The 24,492-nt window shown below is 42.3% G+C and overlaps 1 protein-coding gene across 1 annotated transcript; it reads left to right on the top strand.

Moving 5' to 3' along the window:
- The first annotated feature begins 297 nt into the window (after positions 1-297).
- RUVBL1 (RuvB like AAA ATPase 1) lies at positions 298-23,828 on the top strand. The gene is made up of 11 exons (XM_084635351.1): positions 298-556; positions 1,515-1,601; positions 2,418-2,550; positions 7,211-7,362; positions 8,959-9,048; positions 9,944-10,093; positions 11,836-11,899; positions 15,248-15,446; positions 19,239-19,341; positions 22,771-22,862; positions 23,198-23,828. The coding sequence occupies exons 1-11, from the start codon at positions 416-418 to the stop codon at positions 23,355-23,357; spliced, it is 1,371 nt and encodes a 456-aa protein (XP_084491477.1). The 5' UTR covers positions 298-415; the 3' UTR covers positions 23,358-23,828.
- Positions 23,829-24,492: the final 664 nt, after the last annotated feature.

Genomic DNA, 24,492 nt, shown 5'->3' with positions numbered 1-24,492 from the left:
TCTCCTAAGCCTGGGAATCCCCCTATCACACCTCCTCCCATACCCCACGCGGATCCTGTAATTCCTTTTCCTAGCCTCTGTAAACCCTCCTCTCCAAGACTTGACTGGGCCCTACAGAGGCTGCCTTGTCCCGGCCCAATAGCTCCAGAGCAAGCGGGCGAAGCCGGAACCTCTATTAAGAGCGCAAGTGGAAGTGGATGGGCGGGCTGTCTCAAGCCTTCCCAGTAACAGACACATGCCCTCTCCAATAAGCAGTGAGGATCGTGCGGCGCTGGCCAATGGCAAGGTAGAGGGCGGGATTGGCTAGCCAGGCGCCGGGAGCCTTGGTAACGCGCGGGCCGCATGTTACCCGCGCCCGTCTGGAGCGGAGGGAGTTGCCGCCCAGTGTCTGCCCCGCAGCCCCGAGCCCGTGAAGATGAAGATCGAGGAGGTGAAGAGCACGTCGAAGACGCAGCGCATCGCCGCGCACAGCCACGTGAAGGGGCTGGGGCTGGATGAGAGCGGCGCGGCCAAGCCGGCGGGGGCCGGGCTGGTGGGGCAGGAGAACGCCCGGGAGGTGAGAGGCCCCGGCCCACAGGAGGCCGGGATGGGAGCGGGGGTGCCCAGAAGGCAGAAAGCGCCCCCGTGGCTGAGCGGCGAGGCCGTTGTTGCGGGGGGCTCTGCTGCCCGTTTGCGCATCCCGCCCCCTCGCGCAGGGCCCCATCCCTTACCCGCGCTGGCGCTGAAACCACCAGCTGGGCGTTGAAATGTCCGGCCCGGCTGCTTCGTGGGGCCCCTGCCGGGGCTACTTGTTCGGCCCCCTCCCGCGGCCACCTGGGGGGGGGCCACAGTCCAGCTACTTAAACCTTTGTCTCTCCTGTGGGCTCGCTGGTAAAACTCCAGTTCCATGCGCCCTGCAGGCTCCTCAGTCGAACCTCCGCTGTGGCAGCTCACCCGTATAGCCCTACGCATCCACAGGTGTCAAAGCCCTTTAACAACAGAAGATTGGTGCCGTCATCTGTTTCTTCTGGTGGGGAAACTGAGGCACAGAGAGGCACAGTGACTTGCCCAAGGTCCCACGGCAGCTCATTAGCATAACTTGGGTGGAACCCAGATCTGCTAACTCTGAGACCCATGTCTTATCCACTGGACCACGCTCTCATGTGTCTTTCTTTATACCCTAAATGTTTTAAGAGCCACTCCAGTCTCAAACGCTTATAGGTACATGTAAGAAGTTTGCGTTTACAGTAAAATGTCAGAACTCCTGGGCTCTGTTTGTACTTCTGCCACAGATTTTCATTGATTTGGGGAAATCACTTCTGTCTCTGCCTGAGTTTCGCCATTTATTACTGAGATCACACTTAATCTTAATGGTGTTAGGAGTGGTAATTCTTATTAAGCACGGTGGGTTCCTCTGCAATGAAAGGTGCTCTGGCAGTGTAAAAGTATTATTGTGTCTAAACTGGTTGAGAATGCTCCTTTAGTAATCTTTAGGTGTTCTGATAAATATCTAAATTAATTTCTTTAATTTATAGGCTTGTGGTGTTATAGTGGAATTGATCAAAAGCAAGAAAATGGCTGGTAGAGCTGTGCTGTTGGCAGGACCTCCTGGAACTGGCAAGGTATTGTCTTTCTTCTCAGTGCTGAAGCTGTTCTCTACCACTCTATCTTAAATATAGTGGGGTCAAATATTTCCTAGTAACAATTTCAACAGATACCTTCTCCAGTTACTGGGACTTTTTTTAAGTATAAACTTGAGCCACAGTTGAGCCAGTATTGATCCTTGCTCCAAATTGTATTTTGCCATGTTATGAGCATGCGGTGGCAGTGTCCCGTTCTAGTGCCAACATTGTAAAAACCACTTTGCGTACATGAGTGAATGAAAAGGTAATATGAAGTGTGTGATTTTTAAAGAAAGGTCTTCTTAAACATATAAATTTGGGGTTTTAAAAGCATTTAAACTTTTGTTTTTTGCACTTTACAAGTCTTAACACCTTTCATACTGAATGTTAAAAAGACACGGCCCAATACTACTAAACTGTTTTATGACTAGCTTGAAGTGTTTTTTGGCAGTGCTTTATAATCCTTGGATAAAAGCCATGATGTAAGGGGAAAGTGCTACAGTTGTATATGAGAAAGTAGAGTGGGTAAGAACATAGGACCTGGGAGTCAGGATTCCTAGGTTCCACTTCTCATTATTCCATCATCTCATTGGAGGCACTTGTAGTGCTCTATTTATAAAATTGAGCACTGTGCGGCTTAAAAGAATATTTTTAAAGCACTTACAGATTCTTGGACAAAAGGTGATTTAATGAGCAAAGTATTTTAACCTTCTGGAGTGGCAATCGTCTTTTCCACAAGATCTTTTAGTCATTATACATTTATTTCTCATGAGAATTTTTAAGTGTGTAATAGTTCAGTCTCTCGAATTTTTATAGACTGCTTTGGCTCTAGCTATTGCTCAAGAGTTGGGAAGCAAGGTTCCGTTTTGTCCTATGGTTGGAAGTGAGGTATACTCCACCGAGATCAAGAAGACAGAAGTCCTGATGGAAAATTTCAGAAGAGCTATAGGTAAGTGTTAAAATAGAAGAAGAGTAAAGTGTTTATGTTTGGGTTTTTAAAAAAAGAAAAAAAAATTTGAACAACAGAACACTAGCTTTTTTCCGTAGTTCTGGTGAGGGGCCATGTTTTCATGCTCCAGTTTTCAATGTTCTTCTAGCCATGTTTCATTTGGTCTTGTTTCATGTTTCATTTGGTCTTTTCTGCACTTTGAAACTTAATGCAGTGTTCATGTCTTTGTCACCTCAGTTATTCCAGTTCATCTCCCTTCCAAGGTTGTGGCGGGGAAAACTTTTCCATTCTCTTGCCTTGTCCTCCAGGATGTTCTCCTGTTCCTGCATATTGTTGCTGGACAAAGTTAGAAAAAAATTCTCTTTAGAATCTGTCAACATGAGTCTTAAGTCTGGAGCGTTTTGTAGAGAGGGAAATGCTCCTCTTTTTCTCTTGACAACATTCTCAATCCTTGCTAGCCAAAAACTTAAACCTAAGTCTCCTACATATCAGTACTTTGCCTGACATTTTATTCTAAGTGAGCACAAGAAAATGTTCCATGCTAGTAAGATGAGTATCTTATTAAGTGGTAAATGCATTCTAGAATTAAAGAGGAAATTAACTTGAATTGTCTGGGTTTCATTTTATCTGAAAGAACAAAGTTAAATTTGCAACAAAAGATCATTGAGTCTTTAAATTAATCTTCTTATATTACTTTTATATGATTGCTACTGACAACTGATAAAGTCAGTCAAAAATTTCCCTTGGATGCATTTGGATTACATAAAGATAGCCTAATTGTTTTCAGTCTGAACACAGCATCAGTTAATTTCCATGGCTTCTATGTAGTGATTCACCATGGACTTCAGCTAGGTATTTGGTGAAGTATCTCTCTCAAGCCTGCAACCAAACAAAAGTGTCCCATTGATTTCTATAAAAAAGCAATTTTCAGCAGTCTAATCTGTAAGTTACCGTTAGGTTGGCAGAGTTTGCGAGGAGGGAGATCAGAGATGAGAGAGAGCAGTCTACAGTATTTCCTTGATGTGATGAAATTCCTTGTCAGAGCTTTGGAAACTTGAACCAGCAGATGAAACCTGTCTCCATATTGTCATTCCTAGAGATAGCAGTAATTTAACTCCCTCTAGTTAACAGCCGACCACATTGTTGGTGCTTCACATTCCCTGCGGGTCAGCACACGGATGCTTTTAAACGAAGAGTGGTGCTAGTGAAAGACTGAGATTCTTCTATTCCCTTTTGTTGAATTCCATGTCAGATTTACCTAATGCAAGTTATTGTAAAACATTCCTTTGGGGAGATTTGTTTCTTTTAACACCACTTACAAAAAATCCAAACATATTTTAAAGGACTAATAATAAGCCCCTGTTTTACATGAAATAAACACTTTTCAGTCATGCTCAGATCTAATTTTTTACTTTCATTGTCATAAAAAGGAATTTCTAGTGCATGTTTTCAGAAAAGGGTTTTGTTTTCTAATTGGAATAACCCCAATGCAAGGCATGTGATGACTGTAAGATAACACTTCTTAGGTGTAGGAGCAACTTGTCTCAAGTCTCACTGTGATCCTGATACTTACTGTGTGCTATGTCATGTGATTCTTCACATAGCAGGTCACAACATGTGTGGCCTGTTATACATCTCATGCATAGCACTTTCAGTTGGTTTAGCCACTGCAGTATTATTGAAATGATTCTGACTAACAGTCAAATACCCGAGTCTCATTCACAGGGTTTCTTATTCTTGGATGCAGCAAGAGTCTGCTGTGTTTGGGGACAGTACCCGTACAGACAGCCACTAGTGCATCAGATTCTCCAATTGTTCTGGGCCCTGCTCATTGACATGCTTCCTAACAATGTACCCAGTGTGGGTCCCATCTCTCGTTTAGATTGTTTTCTTTGCCATATTGAAGGTGCTCTCTGTCAGAATTATTATTGTCAGGATTCCTTAATACTAGAGTTATTATCAGGGTCTGGCATGTGCTTGGTGCTGTTCAGGACTCATCAAGACAGGCAGTCTCTGCTGTGGAGAGCTTATGGTTCATAAAAGACATAAAAAGACAAGATGTACTGGGACTAGAAGATTATAGGGCAATTCTGTCCTCTGATTTAAAAAAAAAAAAAGTAGCACAGATGTTAATCCTGTACAGAGCTTATTAGCATTTGGCAAAGATATTGACAGAATATGTTAAAGCACAGTTACAGTCAAAAATCTCTCTTAAAATAGCCACTGCTTAAACAGTATATTTATTCCTTATGTCTCCAACCTATACTTGCTTACGTGGCAAACAAAATTTTACTCCTCTTAGTACTGTTAAGCCAATAAATACAGGACCCCATAAGTTCCATTTCTGGAATCATGCATCTGAATATAACTGCAGGAAATACCTCCATTAGAGAGCTCTTTGACCTAGATCATCTTCATATCTAAACTCCAAATTTGCCTCTTGCCTAAAATAAACCTTGCTCCTACTACAACCAATTAAAATCTCTAACAACTAAGGAGCAATAATAAACAATTCATACCATTGGCTAGAGCAACCACCATTAGCTGTAAATTTCTGTGATATGCTATCTTCCCTGCATCATTTCATGTTACTTAAATAATAAGGTGTTCAAAGCAGAGACTTGTTAATTTCTCTGTTAAGGCACACCCAAGACACTATATAGAAATGTTAAATTTCTGAAATTATATTCTATGTGATGTGTATTGCAGGGTATTTCACAACAAAGATAAACTAACAATTCCACTGAAAATTATCAAACTCTTTAATTCACATTTATGTCTTACTTTAAAAATCCCATTCTTAATACGAGACCAGCAGGGGGAGACAGACCCATATTATTTTTGTCAAAATTATATCCCCCGCCATCAGCAACTCAAGATTACTGGTGAAGTGTCTGATCCATGTATTTATTTCAAAGCAAAATGTAAAACTGCAAAATGTAAAGCTACAAAACAAGGGAACTTTTATAGGGTTCTGGTGACCTCCAGTCGTGTACAGAATGAGTTCCCTTGTATCTCAATACAGTCCACTTGTTGTTTTTGGGATGGTGCATGAACCTCAACATATGTATTTTACAGTGCCTGTTGAGGAGTGGATTCTTTGAACTTTCATGTAGTTGGAACCTTTGCACAATAGTAGTAGTGGTGTTTATTCTTAGGATAATCTGACCATAAAACTCTCTCCACCCCATATTTAGAAATTTAAAATATAAATTAAAGATTTGATTATAGATGGCCATAGAGGGAGTACAGTAACCCCTCACTTAACGTCCTCTTGCTTAACATTGTTTCAATGTTACATCCCTGCTCCATTACAGAACATGCCCATTGAAAGTTGTGCAATGCTCCCCTATAATGAGCTGGCAACAGGCCCCCTCCCCCCCACCGCATCCCCCCCGCTGGCGGACCCCACAGATCAGCGCCTTCTCCCTGCTCCCCCCGCCTCCTACCCATGACAATCAGCTGACTTGCTGCCTTCAGGAGGCTGGGGGGAGGAGCAAGGGGGCTGCGCGCAGCCTCCCCCTTGCCTCCTGAATGCCACAAACCAGCTGATTGCAGGAGACAGAGGAGGGAGGGGGAAGGCTGTGCACCGCATCCTCTCTCCTCCCCCCAGCCTGAATGCTGCAAGATAGCTGATTGCCGCGGGTAGGAGACGGGGGAGCAAGAGGAAGGCGCTGATCCATGGGATCCGCCGGCGGGCGGGAGGCACTGGAGGCGGTGTGTAGGGGAGTTGATGGGGGACTGCCAGCCTGTTTAATACCTACATTAAATGGATTATTTAAAATGTATATAATGCCTTTTGTCTGGCAATAAATTTTCTCTGGAACCTAACCCCCCCTATTTACATTAATTCTTATGGGGAAATTGGATTTGCTTAACATCGTTTCACTTAAAGTCACATTTTTCAGGAACATAACTACAACGTTAAGTGAGGAGTTACTGTAATAGATACTATGGTAATGGGAGTCCTAGAGAAGTACACAGACTAGAAAAGTCTGCATATCTCTAAAGGGGCTCTACTGTCAGAAATCCAGGAGTGGTTTGAATTTTGCACACCACCAGAGGTCTCTTAATAATATATGTGGTCCATCTTTGGCTATAATATATTAATTTAAAAAACAAACACTTTAAATGTTAAACATTAACCTCTGTCAGAATCTCTTTAAAATAAAATAGTTAACATGCATTTTTACCTTTAACTTTGTTACATCTGATGAAGTGAGCTCACGAAAGCTTATGCTCAAATAAATTTGTTAGTCTCTAAGGTGCCACAAGTACTCCTTTTCTTTTTGTTACTAGAATCTCTAAAGTTACATGAAGGCATTGGTTTTTAAAATCTCAGTGTCCCTAATACCATCACTGTTGGTCAGGATTTTGGCTTAAACTGCATGAATGTCCTTAGCTTTCCAATTAAGTGACCTGGGGATCAATTTTCTTTCCTACTAATATTAAAAAAAAACAAAACAAGGTATTAATTTTATTTTCTAGTTTCCAAAGTAGGGAATTGCCATGAAGTACATTGTAGTATGTAAACACCCTCAATGCTCTCAAGTTTATAGACATTGGCCAGAATGACTTCTAGATGGTGAGAGTCAAGAATAATTAAATGTAAATGGCCACTCATTTAAACACTGCAATTCATCTAAACTATTTCTTGTAGGATTGAGGATAAAAGAGACCAAGGAAGTTTATGAAGGTGAAGTCACAGAATTAACTCCATGCGAGACTGAGAACCCGATGGGTGGATATGGCAAAACTATTAGCCATGTAATTATAGGACTCAAAACAGCAAAAGGAACAAAGCAGCTGAAGGTATATATGATAAATTCTCTGGCATGTCATTCCATGTCCCAGATATGCATCCTTGCACCTTTTGTTCCCATCTTACCTAATTTTGTTATCTCTAGCCCAGTACCAAATAAAGTTAAAAATAGCCCATTTCTTCCCCCTGTCACCTGCGTACTGGTAGTAAACAAGTTGACCTGTTCATATTATATAGAAATATTACTCTTGGGTCTCTTACTAGTACTTTAAAGACTTAACTTCAGATAACCTTCTGTGTTCAGCTACAGGGGGATTTGTTGATCCAGGGGTCCTCTGAAAACTGCCATTTCCCCCTAACTTTCCCCACCAAACACACACCTTCAGACAGCTCAAAGGATAGCTCAGACTGCAAGAAATGCCTGAGTGTGCCACTTTGATAGCATTACCAGCCCCATGGAATAAAGGACTGAACTCAGGAGCCAAATGGATCTGCCTCTCCAGGGCAGCATATTTTTCTGGTATGTGATGCTGAGCTTGACCCCAACTACAGCTCCATATTTATAACAACAATTAAATACACAAGAAAACACTTTTTTTAAAAAAAATTGGTACTCCACCTGAATATTGGAAGATAGCTTCTTGAAATCTTGCCTGTATTAGTGTATATTATTTCATATGTTCCTTGCCTCCTTTTTATGTTAAGGAGGAAGGTCCAGTGGTCTGAACATGTGGCTGGGAGCCAAAAACCCAGTTCTGTTCCTAAGTCAGACCCTGACTCCCTTTGTTTCTGTAGACAAGTCACTTAATCTGTACCTCAGTTTTCCTTCCTTATACAGTATATAAAATGGCGATAAGAGAATTTACAGCAGCATCTCTGCTGTTTAGCACGTATTGTCTTCTCTTTGTTCATTTTGAAGATGCAAAATAAGAGAATCCTTAGTGGAAGTAAATGAACCATCCACGCAAAAAAAACAAAAGCACATGCCATGTTCTGGCTTCCGCCTTGCTCATTTAGTAACTGCATGTAGGAAAGAGAACAAAAGGTCAGTAATCGCGATGGTCCCTTCTGACCTTAAAGTCTGAGACTATGAATAAAAGGGTCACATCACTCCATAAAAACATAAAAAGACTTTTGAGTGGTCAACAGGTGCAGTTTATTCCAGAACTAACAGCTAGCCCTTTATAGGGTTTGACTAGCAGCCAAGAAAAGCACTGCACCCTGAGAACAAAGAGTATATCAGTATGAAATGTAAGGCATCCTCTTCCTGATATATACCAGCATCCTCACAACTTGGCATAATGCAATTTGTATTATAACATTAATTCATCAGAAAAACAGAGTAGGCAAGAAAAGTTTAAATACCCTCTGTAAATAAAAGTTAAGTAAAATAGTAAATATGGCTTAGTCAAAAAGCCTCTTGCTCAAATAGAAGGGGAAGTGAATAAGGAAATTTTACAATACCCTTTGTGCAGCCTGTTCTAGGTCTTGCCCTAAAGATTGAATTGAACCTCAGAATTTTCAACTTTGTGAAATGTTAACTTATTTTGTCTGACTGTCTAACAAGCTTTGGTTTAAATCTCTCGTTTCATGCTCATTCTGCAATACAATGGAACTGTCTAATCTCCCATGTTGTTTGTCTCCAGTTGGACCCCAGCATCTTTGAAAGTTTACAGAAGGAGCGAGTGGAAGCCGGGGATGTGATTTACATTGAAGCAAACAGTGGAGCTGTCAAGGTAAAGCCAAAACATGACTTGACTGTTACCCTGCTTTGTGTACTCAAAGAACTTCCAGTGTCACCTCTGCCAAAGGCCCTGTGACCTATTAACCTTATTTGGCTTGGGCAAGCTGGATAAGACTGTGTAAAAGAAAGGCCCGGGACTTCGCTGCTGTGGAGGGAGACATTCCTCCTGCCTCAAGACAGGGTGGTCATCCAGTTCACAATTAAGGTCATCTTGGCAAGGAAGCCATCCCTGCAGCTGTCTGAGATGAGCTTTCTTTCCTTTAACCTTTAAGACCAAGACATCTTTTCAAAAGGGAGGGAAAAAATCCAAACAACTTTAGTCATTCTCAAACTGAAATATGCAGTGTATTTAATCTTTCTTTTATCTCTGATATTTTCTCCACAAGATGTATGCATGTAGAAGGGAATACCGCATTAGTTAGCATTCTTTTTATATCTGATTTAAAATGTAGTGTACAGTGATACTTGCTGTTTAATGGATGAGCATAATATTTCATATCGTATAATAAATCACCCACCTACAAAGAAGTCTTGAACAGTTCTCCCAATCTCTAGTTAATCTGCTGGATTTGTCCTTTAGCAGAAATTGCATACAGTTAAAAGAAGAGCAGAGGGAGGTGGAATATTCAGTGGGAAAATATCAGGTGTTTTTTAACAGGGTTTTTGAGCCTTGATCAGTAGATAGGATATGCATGTTGCTAAGTGGGGAACAAGGCATATTCTGAAGTGTCAACCAAAGCTTGTCAGGACTGGAATTGTGAACCAAGCCCTTTATCAACTATATGTCACTCAAGGTCTTGGCAATGAAACTAACTGTATACGTGTGTTTCTCTTCCCCCTCTACCTCTCTTCTCCTCCTCCACTCCTCCACCAACCCTTTTCCACAGAGGCAAGGCAGATGTGATACTTATGCCACAGAATTTGACCTTGAAGCTGAAGAGTACGTCCCCTTGCCAAAGGGCGATGTACACAAGAAAAAAGAAATTATTCAGGATGTCACCCTTCATGACCTGGATGTGGCCAATGCTAGACCTCAGGTACTTGACTCTAGAGACTAAATCTGTGCAAAAAACTGTTTTAGCCTGAGGATGGGTACCAGACTAACCCAAGGGCATGTGGGGAAAGGATGAGAAGCAGTGAGGATGGGGCATGCTGCAGGCTGTGGGTTCTGCTCACTCCACTGAAAACATGCCACTATTGAAAAAACAGTAGGTAGCACCTTGAAACCCATCTTCTCTCCCTTTTCCTGCAGTTCCTGGCCACAGAACCAGCTCCATAAACGTTCAGGGAGCAATTTGCTTGCTCAGTCTTTGTGTATCTGCTCTTGAAACTCTTGGCAGCAAGAGTACATTTCACAGCCCCACAGACACATTGGTAGATGCTCTTCATCCCATCCAGCAAGTAGCTTTCTGGTGAGTGAAGGAATAGCCAGGGGCCACAAAAAACAAGAAAAAATGAGAACATGAACAAAGGACAGAAAGAAAAAAGAATAGCAGCAAGTGAGAAAGGGGGCAAAGCAAAAGAGGTGCAAGAATGAGCAATTGTAGAAAAAAGTGTCAGAGCATAGTACCAGAGAATACCAGGAGAAGGGGGTACCAACCAAATACATCACAAGGATGGGTTCCTCAAAAGACGTCGGGGAACCGCTGCACTAGAAGCTAAAGCATAATCTGTGCCAAAAAAGACCCTAACTAACCAAAAAACCTAGGGGCTGAAGCTAATACGAGGTTTTTATATGGAGCTATTCCCATCACCACATGAAGAGTAGGTTACTTTCCATCCTCAATACTTAGACATGAACTGGTAGCAACCAGCAGGTCTGCATTGTTTTTATTTTTTAAAATGTTCTGGATACACATTAACTTCCTTTGCTCTGTAGTTTATTGTTTCATCGGCCATGAAATGGGAACTGCGAACACTTTGATAAATGATCTTTGCTTGTCTGACTTCAGTGTAATTTCTGTAAGTGCCCCTGTATCCTTTAGAAATGTTTAGTAACTTAATATACTCCCCAGTTACTTGCAGTAGCACCTTAAGCTTTCTACAGTAGCAAACTTTTTGTATAGGGAGTGTTTTTTCCTCTTTTCCCCAGTATTGGGAGGTCACCACTTTGTCAAGCTGTGCTGTATACGGACAGTGACTTTAAAAAAAATAAAAATAAAAATTCATATAGGTTCTATACGTGAAGCAACACTCCCAAGATTGACATACCCACAATTTGACACTCCAGCCCCTTGATCTACTTATTTCAAAATAATCTCCCTTATAAACAAAAAAAACCCCACTAGACTCACCCTACAAAAATAAGGGAGTAAAAGTCTTAAAATCCCAACACAACCATCCATCTGTTGGAAAGTTGAATACTCACAGTCCAAACAGGCAGCTCCAGCCTTTCTGCTCTCTGATCAGTTCTATTTGTGTGAGGAGGGAAATTGACAATGCTGTAGGAAAGGGTGTTAAACTTTGAGCTCTCTCACTGTTCTCTCTCAAGTCCAGACCTAAAAAGGGAGTGAAGAGGCATTCTTTTAACTAAAAAAGGATAAATTTGGAATCCCAAGGCAGTGACGTGATAATGAGTTGGACAGTTGGATTAGAAACAGAATCGGCCATTGTTGGAGCTAAAATATTACAAAGGACCCCAAATAAATGATTATTCAACTTTGTATCCTAAAGGTGTAAAACCCTACCGTCTATAATAGCCTGGTCCATATCAAACCTGGTGCATTGAGCAACAGCACAGGAAGGAGAAATTGTTGATCTCTAACTTTGCTTTTTCTAGGGTGGGCAGGACATCCTTTCCATGATGGGACAATTGATGAAGCCTAAAAAAACTGAAATTACAGGTATAAAAATTGCTTGCACCACATCTTAACCCTCAACATAAGCTATACATATGCCTACTAGACAAGGAGTTGAAAGAACTGAATTTATGTAGCAACTCTAATGGTGAATTATTTCAGAATACTTCAGAAAGTCACAAGTTAGGTGCCAGCAGTGCAGTGACTGGAATCAAATGCAGCACCGTTGTCCAAATAATAATATCCCATATGTTGCTTAAGACATTGGAGCCCATTTTATTGAGAGTGAAAGTTAGTCAGGACACTAGGATATATCTCCCTGTTCTTTCAAAATGGTGCCACTTGATATGGTAGGGGACCCAAACATTCCATGAAGGAACAAACCAATACAATTCTAGAACTAAATTCTTCTTTCACCTTGGAGTGTGCTACCTTTCTCATATTATGCAACTGTACAATAGTTTTGCAAAGTAGCAAAATGGCTGTGAAAGGATCACTGTTGAGTGGTTCTGTGTGGCATTGATTCACCTATAGCAACAGCCCATGCACTTTAATATGGGTGTTATAAGTGGAACTGATTCTCTTCTTACCTACAAATCACAGAAGGAAAAATACCTACAGTAAAAATCTTCTGTCCTTTTTGCTTTGAAAGAAAAGGTGCTTCAACAAGTATCTTACTTAAATTCAGGTCAAAGTCTGTTTCAATACTAAAATTGAATGATGCTCTTTTGAAGTATTCCACCTCTTGCAGAGATCACCTTCCATATTCTAAAGTCAGACTATATGTAACATCTTGCACAGCTTTGAGATCCATATGTTCAAAAAGCTAAGGAATTATATTTTTGCTTATACTCAAATGTTACGTTAAAATAAACCAGCAGTATTTAGTTTTCCTTCCAGTCACGCTTGGGAACATGGTCAGAGTTCCTCACAAGCTATGCAAGTAGGAGAACTATCCTAGTTGAAAGTACTAAGAACTTGGCCTTCATGCAGATGATGATGCTTATACTTAGATGAATAACAGAATTCTTCTTGCACTCTCACAGTCTGATGCCTCAGTGTGTTTTAACTGTGGAATGTATAAATGTGAGATAGAAAACAATGGGTATTGTGGAAACATTGAAATTGGGAAGAGAGCAATTTTATACTGGATCAGACCTGAGGTCAGTCTTATCCAGTATCCTGTCTGACAGTGGTCAGTACCAGATGCTTCAGAGGAAAATGCAAGAATCCTGCAGTAGGCAGATGTGGGGTAATCTGCCCTGACCAGCCTATCATTGCTGATCTCTTATAGTTAGAGATTGGCTTAATCCCTGAAGTATGAAATTTCGTATTCCTTCTAAAAATTTAGCATTAATTTTAACTCTGTTTTTTATATCTATGTACGTGTCCTGCCCTTCTTGAATCTTGCTAAGTTCTTAGCCTCAAGAACTTCATGTGGCAAGGAGTTCTATAGCCTAATTGCATGTTGTGTGGAGATATGGTATATTATTTTTGAATTTGCCACCTTTAATTTCATTGACTGTCTTGTATTACAATACAAATAGAACAAAAGTTCCCAGTCTAATGTCCCCTGTTGTTCATCTCTGTAGGTAAATCAACTAGTCCTTTTAATCTCTCTTCACATGAGATTTCTGTGCCCTTAATCATTCTCATCACACTTCTTTGACCCCTGTCTTCATTTTGCAATATCCTTTTTGAGACAGAATGACCAATACTCCACATTATTTCAGATGAGGCTGCAGCATTGATTTATATAATGACTTAATATTTTCTGTATTATTCTCCATCCCATCCCTTGTGCATTCTTCATCTTGTTTAGTGTTTTTTTTTCCCCCACTAAAGATTGGGCAGAGATCTTTGGTCTGTCCATGACAACACCCAGGTCCCTTTCCTGAGTTGATAAAAGTGAATTTAAAAACATTGTAAAGCATAAAGTAGTTCAAATTTTTCCCTACAATGTCCATTGCTTTGCATTTATGGACATTGAACTTTTCTTACCATCATGTTGCCCATTCTCCTAGCTTGGTTAGGTCCTCAGAAGTTCCTCCTAGTCCTCTCTGGACTTTGTCATCTGCAAATTTTGTTACCTCATTACTCACCACCCCCTCTCCAGATCATTAATTATTTTAAATGCTGAACCTAGTACAAAAGTTTAATCTTTTGCCATGATGAACTTTGACCATTTAACCTTATTCTTTGGTTTGTGTGTCCTAGCCAGTTTTTGATTCTTGACAATACTTTGCCTGTCACCCCATGGCTAATTGGCTTCTTTAGTAGCCTCTTGTGTGGGATCTTGTCAAAAGCTTTTTGGTGGGTAATCAGCTGAACTTGAGACCCCAGTGTGACCCTCTGGGCAAAAGGGCTGATGTGATCCTTGGATGCATAAACAGGAATCTCAAGTAGGGGTAGAGAGGTTATTTTATCTCTGTATTTGGCACTGGTGCGACTGCTGCTGGAGTATTGTGTCCAGTCCTAGTTTTTATAAATCGAGAAGAATATTGATAAATTGGAAAGGGTTCAGAGAAGAGTCACAGGAACGGTCAAATGATTGGAAAACATGCTTTATAATGATAGACTCAAGGAGCTCAGTCTGGTTAGCTTAGCAAAGAGAAGATTGAGTGGTGACTTGAGCATAGGCAATAAGTACTGACATGGAGACAAATACTTGATAATGGGTCCTTCAGTGTAGCAGACAAAGATATAACGAGGTCCAACAGCTGGAAGTTGAAGCTAGACAAATTCAGACTAGAAATAAGGCATTTTTAAAACAGTGAGAGTCGTTTATCATTGGAGCAACTTACCTGGGGTTGTGGTGGATTCTCCATCACTGACAATTTTCAAATCAAATATTTTTCTAAAAGATCTGCTTTAGGAATTATTTTGGGGAAGTTCCGTGGTGTGAGGTATGCATGAGGGCAGGCTAGATGAGCACAGTGGTCCCTTCTGGCCTAGAATCCATCAATAGAGAAAAAGAAGTGTAAGACTAGTGAGATATAATTTTCTGTTGCAGAATCCATGCTGTGTTCTAATTTTGTTTTTCAAGTTGCTTTTTACACCATTGATGAGGGGTTGTGCTTACAAAATGGCCAGCTTTGTATACAAGTTCCAAGAACTGAAAGTGAGAAACAGTAACTCCCCCAGAACATGACTCTATATCATACTTTCATCTCTCTCTTACGCATATGAGAAAACATGGGAACTTGGGTCAATCTGACTCAAATCCCACAGAGACTTTGCATCACAATTACTCACCCATTCATGATAGGATATCAGTTTAGAATCAAGATGCTAGGAAAGTGGCATCCCCCACTTTAGTGTCTTAGGGTCCTTCCCATAGCTGCAGAGAGCGCTAACAGAACTACTAAAATGGTTTTCTTTCCTGTCTCTTAGACAAGCTTCGAGGGGAGATAAACAAGGTGGTGAATAAATACATTGATCAAGGCATTGCAGAGCTGGTCCCAGGTGTGCTCTTTGTAGATGAGGTTCACATGCTGGATATTGAATGTTTCACATATCTGCATCGCGCACTAGAATCTTCTATTGCTCCCATCGTCATCTTTGCTTCCAACCGAGGAAACTGCATCATCAGGTACAGTTTTTAAAATTGAATTATACATCTGAGTTAGAATTAGCTGTCTCCATACCAAGAACTATGATCTTTGAATGCTTTCATCTTTGGTGCTGACACACCTCTGATGATCATCTGGATGGATCATGAGCCACATTGAATGCTCGAGGGCTGCACCCCAGGGAAAGAAAGATGACTGGGTTAGAGAGTTAGATGGAAGTATCGTTTCTTCATCTCGTGTTTCCAGGGACCCACCTTTCGATCCCTTCAGCAGCTGCCACTGGCAAGTTTGTTTCCTTGTTCTACTCTAACTGCCCTCTTCTTTGGCTTCCTTTAATGTACACATCTCCTGCCTGCCCCCCATCTACATTCAAAACACTGCTGCTAAGATCATCTTCCTGGACCTTGTTTTCCCCGTCCTCGTTGAGTCTTTTCTCTGGCTCTCGTTTCTGCACTGCAACAACTTTTAGCTTATTGTTCTCCCCTTTAAAGCCCTTCTCAGCTTACTCCCTCCCCCACTTTGCACTTTTCTGTTCTATTGCATTGACTAGGCCTCTTGTGCTCCTCCAGCAATGCCAGCCAGTCCATCTCTCTCACAAGCGCACTCACTCTATCACATACTCACACTCTGAACTAGTCAATAAAATCACTCTATTTTCCCTCAGATCTCTCCAAGAAGCACTTCTACCATGTTGCCTGTGGTAAATTGCTAGCGGATAATTTCTAGATAAATTGCCAGTAGGGATTGATACTGATTTTGTTTTAATTGATTGAACCTGCAAACAGCTACTCTGTGTAATCAGATAATCTCACCCTTGTCCTCCCTTCCCCAGTCCCCTGTGTTTGGTACATCCACTTGATGCATCTGGTCTTCAACTGGAAAGCTCTTTTGAGGAGGGACCATATCTTTCTGTGTGATGGTCTGCACCTAGCACACTTTGACCTCTGGACACTACTGTATTACAAATATTAAAATAAACTGTGCAAAGAACAGCAGCCCTGGAGTGGGAGACCTAGAGAAATGGTACCACCATATGGCTTTTAGAATCACATAGCTGATTCTTACCCTATGTTTGAACAGTTGTTACTAACCGGGTTCAAGCATGGCTTCCCTCACCAGGAATTAGGTAAGGATTGGTATTGTATCTCCTTTGGACCCTGCAAAATACAAGGAAGGCCTGTTTAAAGGATTGAATTCCCAAGCACCAGGACACAACTGCAGATACTGTTAAATAATTGACCTGGTAGTAGGGTATGTTAGTGACGGTATCTGTCATGTGGAAAGTCACAAAGTGAATGTCTTTCCTCTTGCCTTAAAAACGGATCATAGATTACTGTGGCAATACCTGAAAATCCATTGGCTTTAGTGTTTAACAGATCATACTACTAACCCAAGTATTTTAAATTGCTTTCCCATTTATATCTGCCTGCAGATGGCCCTTAACAGGATCAAGAGGTGTATCTAGACATTTGTATAATACAATTGGCTCTGTATCCTAATATGACTAGGAATAGCATTATATGAAAGCAGCGTGCCATCTACTGGTGAACATAGTGAGAGATGTTTTCAGAAATTTACTTTCTTGCTGACCCTTTGAATAGCTTCCTTTAGGGGGTCGTGAGCGGAGCCTGAAGCATTCAAATACTGGTACCGAGTCTGGAAATTGAAAGGTCGTCATAGTTAGCTAAGGAGTTCGTAGATCTAGAATCCTTGGTGTCACTTTTCCCTGGTAAAAGAAGAGTTCTAGGGACTATACTGTACGCTTAATGCACAGTCTTGCCCTTGCACCTCTCAGTCTGCTGGATCACTAACGTGGAATATAAACAACTACAATACTAGGTGAGGGGAATAAAGGAGATAGTATGGAAAACTGAGCAGTGTGATGGCTGGTTTAAGCAAAGAAGATGCTCTCAATGTTCAGTACTGCATATAATTTCTGCTTTATTGGTTAAACACTACAGCAAAAATAATTTGCTCCTTGCTGGAACGTGTACAATATACTTGGGAATATCAGACAGGTGTAGTATGCATGTTCTTTAGGGACTGACTAGCACTATGAGAACAAGCTATAAAGAAGCTGGCACCAGCTAATTCCCACCTTTCCGTATTGCTGTGTGAAATGATTAAGAGTGCAGGGGAAAGAATATTTTCATTTTAGGCTGTTCCAGGTTTAGCGTACAAACTCCGGAGTCTGTTCCCCCTTGTCATGGACATAGTTCCCGTTAGTATGTCTTGTGTGAGTGTGCCTGGTGGGAGAATAAACCCTTCTGTCCACAGCTTGTTTTATCGTAGCCTGACTCGGTTGCCAATATCTAAACCAGGGGTCGGCAACCTATGGCACGCGTGCCCTGCTCAGCCCACTGCCGAACCCAGGCCGGGACCCTGGCATGCAGGAGCTTGCCATTAAAAATCCTGCCCAACCCGGCCCACTCTTCTCCGCCCCCCGCCCCCCCCGGCGGGCACAGGGTGAAGAATCTTGGTCCTGCCAGTTGCTGCTGCAGGGCAGGCAAGTTCCCCCCTCCCCCACCTCTTCTCCCAGCATGCTGGATTCCTGCCCCTCCTCCTTTCCCTCCCTGCCACCGATCAGCAGATGGCTCTTGTGAGGGAGGGGAGAAGCGGAGCCTTAGCCTGCTCGCTGCTCTGGGGAGGAGGCGGAGAAGAGTTGGGGAAGGGGGGTGGAATCATGGCATATCCCCTCCAGCCCCCTGCCGTGAGCCTCTCTGGGCAGGGGGCTGGAGCAACCCCACAACCCTAGCTCACACCCCCAGCCTTCTGCCCTGACCCTTACACCCCCCAGCCTCCTGCCCTGACCCTTACACCCCCCCACACACACCCAGTCCCCCCACCCCATGCCCTGACTCCTGCATGCTCCTCACACACCCCCAGCCCTGACTCCTGCACCCCACACACATACTGAGCCCCCCTCACCCTATGCCCTGACTTTTGCAACCCCCCACATTCCCACCTCCACCCTGGGCACCAAATGGGAGCTCCTGCACCCCCACCCCACATTCCCACCTGCACCAAATAGGAGCTGCCCAGGTAAGCACTCCACACCCAAACCTCCTACCCCAACCCTGAGCCCCCTCCCTCATTCTAGCTCCTGGCCAGACCCTACACCCCAACCCCCAGCCTGCTCCTTCACCCCCAGCCCTGTGCTCAGTGCACTCCCACCCTCAGCTCAGTGCAAAGAGAGAGAGAGAGAAAGAGAATGGGCTAGAACCAGGGAGAAAGTAGGTACCCACTCTATGCGGCCAGGGCTGGGATCCCAGACTGGCAGTGGGCTGAACACGGCCCTGGCTGGCAGGAGCCGGCGGACGGAACCCCAGACCGGCAGTAGGCTGAGCCACTCAGCCCACTGCTGGTCTGGGGTCCCAGCTGCCGGCCCTGTTCAGCCCGCTGCCGGTCTGGGGTTCTGGCTGCCAGCCCTTTGCCAGCCAGGGTCCCGGCCACAGGACCCGCTCAGCCTGCTGCTGGCCTAGGTGGATGGAACCCAAGGCTGGCAGCGGGCTGAGCAGGCTGGCAGTGTAAGATCAGCATTTTCATTTAATTTTAAATGAAGCTTCTCAAACATTTTGAAAACCTTGTTTACTTTACATATGACAATAGTTTAGTTATTTAATATATAGACTTATAGAGAGAGACCTTCTAAAAAATGTCAAAATGTATTACTGGTACGCGAAACCTTAAATTAAAGTGAATAAATGAAGACTTGACACACCACTTCTGAAAGGTTGCTGGCCCATGATCTAAACCAAGCCCATGTGTTGAACTCTGAATGAGGAGTCTGACCTCTCGTGTATCTCTTTCAGAGGCACAGAGGATATAGTGTCCCCTCACGGAATACCACTGGATCTTCTGGACCGGGTGATGATTATTCGAACCATGCTGTATACGCCTCAGGAAATGAAACAGGTAAGGGCTGTATTAAATACTACTTTAAAAGTCTCTGGAATTCCAGCCTATAGAGAGGTAAGAGCTAGCACTTGCCTACGTGTGATGTTACATTGTAGCTATTTGATCTCTGCTTGGGCAGCAGGATTTACTCCCAGAACCATCTCTGTGCCATGAAGTCTCCTGGGGACATGGTGCCTAACTTGCCTTTCTGGGTTGGTTTTTTGGGGTGTGTGTGTGTTTGACCAGTATGATGAACTAGAGTGGTAGAGTCTGAATTTTGCCCACGAAAGGGCTGCATTGGTAAATTGGCTGAGGCTTGAAAGGCAAACCTTATCTCACAAGAAAAGGAGTGGATTGTTGTTGCCCTTATCTCTAATACAGAGGTGCAATTTACACAATCTGTAGGTTCCAACGTGCAGTGCTTTTTTGCTTAATATGAAATGGGGCATTATGGGTTGGGACCTTTGGTCTCTGCAGGCTGCACCTCTATGTTAAAGATGAGGGCGGTTGTGTTGTAGAACTCTATAGACTGCTCTTCTGCGACTCCTGCCCTAGATGTACTTTCTCTATCTTTATCCTACTTCTGTCTCTAAACTTCACAAAACCATACAGTACCTTTTTTTCCCCCCACACTCCTAGGCGGAGTTCAGGAAGAGTTGTAGTGATACATTACTCAATGCCTCAAGACTTTCATGTGGGCCAGCACAATGTATTGTGTATTGATTATAATCCTTGGGTGCCATTATGATGCATCGTGTCAAAGATCTTCCTCATTAGCGTCTCAATAGCGTGAACTGACATGATACAGGAGCCATTACAGTTTATCCTGTCAATTCTTTGTATTATTTAGGAGATAGTGTCAATGGCAGGGAGCATTGTCACAAGATAATGGGCTCATGCTGCTGGATAAGTGCCAAGGTGAAGCTGAGGCATTTATCGAACATAAATGTAGAGGCAAAACCTCATTTCATTTGGTGTGAGGAGGCTTTTGTGAATTGCTGTTTCGAGGCATGCTCAGGATAGTTTTTGTGCACCTGAAAGGACAGCTGAAGCACTGTAGTGCAGATTACAATGGAAGTGGCCAGAGGGTACAGTAATACAATTGGGTTTTGTCTGTCTATAAAGCCAGTTTTAAAGTTCTGACTTGCTCTCAAAGCCTGGAGATTCAGTGAGGGTTGCCACTCTGTCCTGGATTTCTTCCTATTGTGCTTACATTTTCCTAGGATATGTTATGGTAGCAGCAGCATGTATTTTGAATTGCCTTTTGTAGAGTTGAACTATATTAAAATGTTAATTGACTTTGATAAAATATAAACTGGTGTGTGCTGTGCCATCACATTGGACACCCTCAAGTGATCCCTGTAACCTATTAAATGATTAAAGATCTAATATATGAACTGTCCACTCTCAGAAGTGTAGAGCAGGAACTGTGTGATTGCCATGACCTGCTTGTGTGGGGGAAAGACCACAACAGTGCTGTTCCTAAAGCCATATACTAAGTCTTGCTGATTATGCCCAATAAACCATGGCACTCGATGTTTAATGTGTCCATACTTAGACAATTCTACCTTAAGGACTGACCTCCACCTCAGGAGGTTGGGAGCTGACGCAACTGAGTTTCATTCATGACCAAATCGAGCTGTTTAAGTTTAAAAAAAAAATCGCACAAGCCTTGGTTGGGGGTGGAGGGAATCACTTTGTTTTTAAATTAAATTTTATATGGGTTTTCTCCCCCTTTTGTATCTTTTTTTTGGCTAGGAAAAAGCAGTTTTCAGAGGCAATGTGCATTTAAAAAAAATTTTTTTTGCCCTTGCAGGGGGTCACATGAGAACTTTGAGCTCATTTTTTGAAAATAGTGAAACTTCACTTCTGACTGATTCAGAAATGGTCTGTGCAAAACTTTCACTTATGCCTGGGTAGTTTATAGTATATGTAAAATGCTTCTTAAATTTCTGTTGAGTGATGTAAGTTAGCAGCTTGTATTCAAATTCCATTATCCAGCATTAGTCTGAGAGCAAAGGAATCCCATATATCTTAATCCTACAATGATGTGGAAGAAACTTGCTTTACAATAAAATACCAGCCCTCATTTAACGTTAAACTCATATGTATTGTCACACCTGTACTTGCATAATTGGGACTTCTGTTCTTGAACTCTCTCACCCGAACGCGTCTTCCATTTTACAGCAGTTTTATATGTATTTGCTGGGTTTAGTGTGCTGATCTTATGTTCTTGTCACAGAGCAGTGCCTCTCACAAGCTAAAAAGTTATAAAAGTTGTTTTTTAATGTGGCATTAACTGACACCTCAAGGTGTATTTCTGGAGCGTAGCAATAGCTGGAAGCTTGGAAAAGTGAAGTTGATTTTACAAGTTTTTGTTTTTTTTTTTTTTAAATCTCAAATCTAACATTAATTTGTAACATTCTAAAAGCTGCTTCAAAATGTAATGTTTTTAGAGCAACTTCCTGCTGTGTCAAACCCCTCTCTCTTTCTTACTCTCTCTTCCCCCACTCCTGACTCCCCTGCTGCATTTTTATGGCTTTAATTTAAACGAGTTCTTCTTGATATCTTGTTTACAAAACTGCCAAAGTGAAAAATACCTGTATTATATGAGGCTCGCAGTTCCAGAGTTATCTCAGCACTACAACACAACATCATTATCCAGGCTGCCCCTTATCACTCAGCTGGTAATACGGACTGCTGGGAGACTTGTCCCACTTTTGTTACAGCTTTATACACTCAGGCTTATTGGTATTAATCTCGCTCTCCAACTTTACAAAGATCTTCAAACTGGTACAAGCTTGCCACCGTTCTTGAAAGATTAGATTTTTCTTAGTGATTTTAGGGAGGGGCAGGTTTGAACCCTTATAAAGTAACTTTTTGATTTATTTTACCATCTTACTTATCAAGCGACTAAAAACTGTACGGTGTGGAGTGAGCAGCTGAGGGGAAAGCAGGGTTTGTAGGAGTGGGCTGTATAGCAGTGACTTAGAGTATGCATGATTGAGACTGGGGCATCTCTGTGCTTCTGTGTACACAGGACTCAGACTGCTGTTGTCAATAACTATGTGGTTGTAGTGATTTTCCCCTATAAGCTTTATACTAGGCTTCTAATTACTGAGTAGGCTTAACCAGCCTTGCAACATCATCATGAAACTTTACCGATCCATGCAGTCCCTCCCCTGCCCTTCACAATGATGATTAATGAAGTCCAGAGGTATTTAGGATTTTGCAGGAGGTGGGAGGGGGGTGTCTTTTGTTTTAAAGGATGCTGTGGATGTTTGAAATGAAAATCACATTTTTGTTTCATGTCTTATCTCTAAACAGGATATCCTGTCTGCCATTGTGTGCGTGTGTGTGTATTTAATTAACAAGCACGGTATCTGCTACTGTCCAGACTGTTACATGACTGCTGCAGCTTCACTTCTCCACCTTATATCTCCACAGATCATAAAACTTCGAGCCCAGATAGAGGGAATTAATATTAGTGAGGAAGCCCTAAACCATTTAGGGGAAATTGGTAACAAGACAACCTTAAGGTAAGTAGAGCCCATTGGAATTTTCTCACACCCTGCAAGGATTGGATCTGGAGGTGCTGTGATAGTACACAACACCCTTCCCAGGGTAAGAGTGAGCCTTAGTTGCTGGACAATGACCTCTAGCCCCCAAGGAATGGCTTTTAAACACAATCCAAAAGTGATAGTCCTCCCATTTTGAGGTACACTGGGCACTCCCTGGAATCCTGCTGCTCTTTTGTGCTTCTGGTACAGAGCTGTTTGGTAGGAATCTGACACGGTTACTTGTACCCTTTTAGGAGTTTGTGCTGACGTGCTGGATTGTAACAGTTAATTCAGCCTATTCTCTTTGATCGCAGGTATGCTGTGCAGTTACTGACACCAGCTAACCTGCTAGCCAAGATTAATGGGAAAGACAGCATTGAGAAGGAGCACATTGAAGAAATAAATGAACTTTTCTATGATGCCAAATCATCTGCAAAAATCTTGGCTGATCAACAAGAAAAGTACATGAAGTAAAGCAGCTTGTTGCACATCATGTGCTTTGGAGTAACTTTTAACCCTTCCAAGGGTTGGCTTAATTATTGAAAGAGAAATAGGCAAGAGAAATGTTAATGGTTAATTGCCATTGGGACTGAAAAGTATTTAAATGGTAAGATGCTTCAAGACATGAAGCATAACAGCCCAATCTTCCTACTTTGCTGGCAAGCAATAAGATGCTCCCTGATGCCTGTAACATTTTATTGTCCCTTCTATTGAGTGTACATGAAATGGATACACGGACCCATCATTTTTGCTTGTCCTTTAGATTTGGTTACAAAAATGCTCTAGGCTCAGGAAAAGCCTCTTGATTTCTTTGAAGCTGATGCTTAAGAATAGTCTGTTTTCTTTATGAACTTTGTTTGAATTTGTCAGAACAAGAGTTCTTCCTTCTAAAAATTTTGCAGTGATGTTTGTCTGAAGTGCTTTTTAATAAAATATTTCAAATAATGCCTCTTGTGCTGCTTTCATTCTGCATGCTGATCTGCCTGAAGAAATGGCCTCTCGTTTCTTCTGACTGCAGAGCCATTGGCCATTATCTCTGAAAACTCATGGTGATCGGGGGAAGTCCCGGACGACTGGAAAAAGGCTAATGTAGTGCCCATCTTTAAAAAATGGAAGGAGGAGGATCCAGGGAACTACAGGCCAGTCAGCCTCACCTCAGTCCCTGGAAAAATCATGGAGCAGGTCCTCAAGGAATCAATTCTGAAGCACTTAGAGGAGAGGAAAGTGATCAGGTACAGTCAGCATGGATTCACCAAGGGCAAGTCATGCCTGACTAATCTAATTGCCTTCTATGACGAGATAACTGGCTCTGTGGATGAGGGGAAAGCACTGGACGTGTTGTTCCTTGAGGCTTTTGACACTGTCTCCCACAGTATTCTTTCTAGTAAGTTAAAGAAGTATGGGCTGGATGAATGGACTATAAGGTGGATAGAAAGCTGTCTAGATTGTCGGGCTCAACCGGTAGCGATCAATGGCTCCATATCTAGTTGGCAGCCGGTATCAAGCGGAGTGCCCCAAGGGTTGGTCCTGGGGCCAGTTTTGGTCACTATCTTCATTAATGATCTGGAGGATGGTGTGGATTGCACCCTCAGCAAGTTTGCAGATGACA

Source organism: Lepidochelys olivacea, assembly GCF_965140295.1.
Source record: "Lepidochelys olivacea isolate rLepOli2 genome assembly, chromosome: 7".
In the NCBI taxonomy this organism is placed as follows: Eukaryota; Metazoa; Chordata; order Testudines; family Cheloniidae; genus Lepidochelys; species Lepidochelys olivacea.
This window is presented reverse-complemented; position numbering and strand designations above follow the sequence as displayed.

What these genes read in the sequence shown, in the direction of transcription:
- RUVBL1 (XM_084635351.1), top strand. Translation starts at nt 416, where the DNA reads ATGAAGATCGAGGAGGTGAAGAGCACGTCGAAGACGCAGCGCATCGCC. An exon ending in AAATTTCAGAAGAGCTATAG is followed by an intron (nt 2,551 to 7,210) that starts GTAAGTGTTAAA and finishes TATTTCTTGTAG; the next exon opens with GATTGAGGATAAAAGAGACC. An exon ending in GGTAACAAGACAACCTTAAG is followed by an intron (nt 22,863 to 23,197) that starts GTAAGTAGAGCC and finishes CTTTGATCGCAG; the next exon opens with GTATGCTGTGCAGTTACTGA.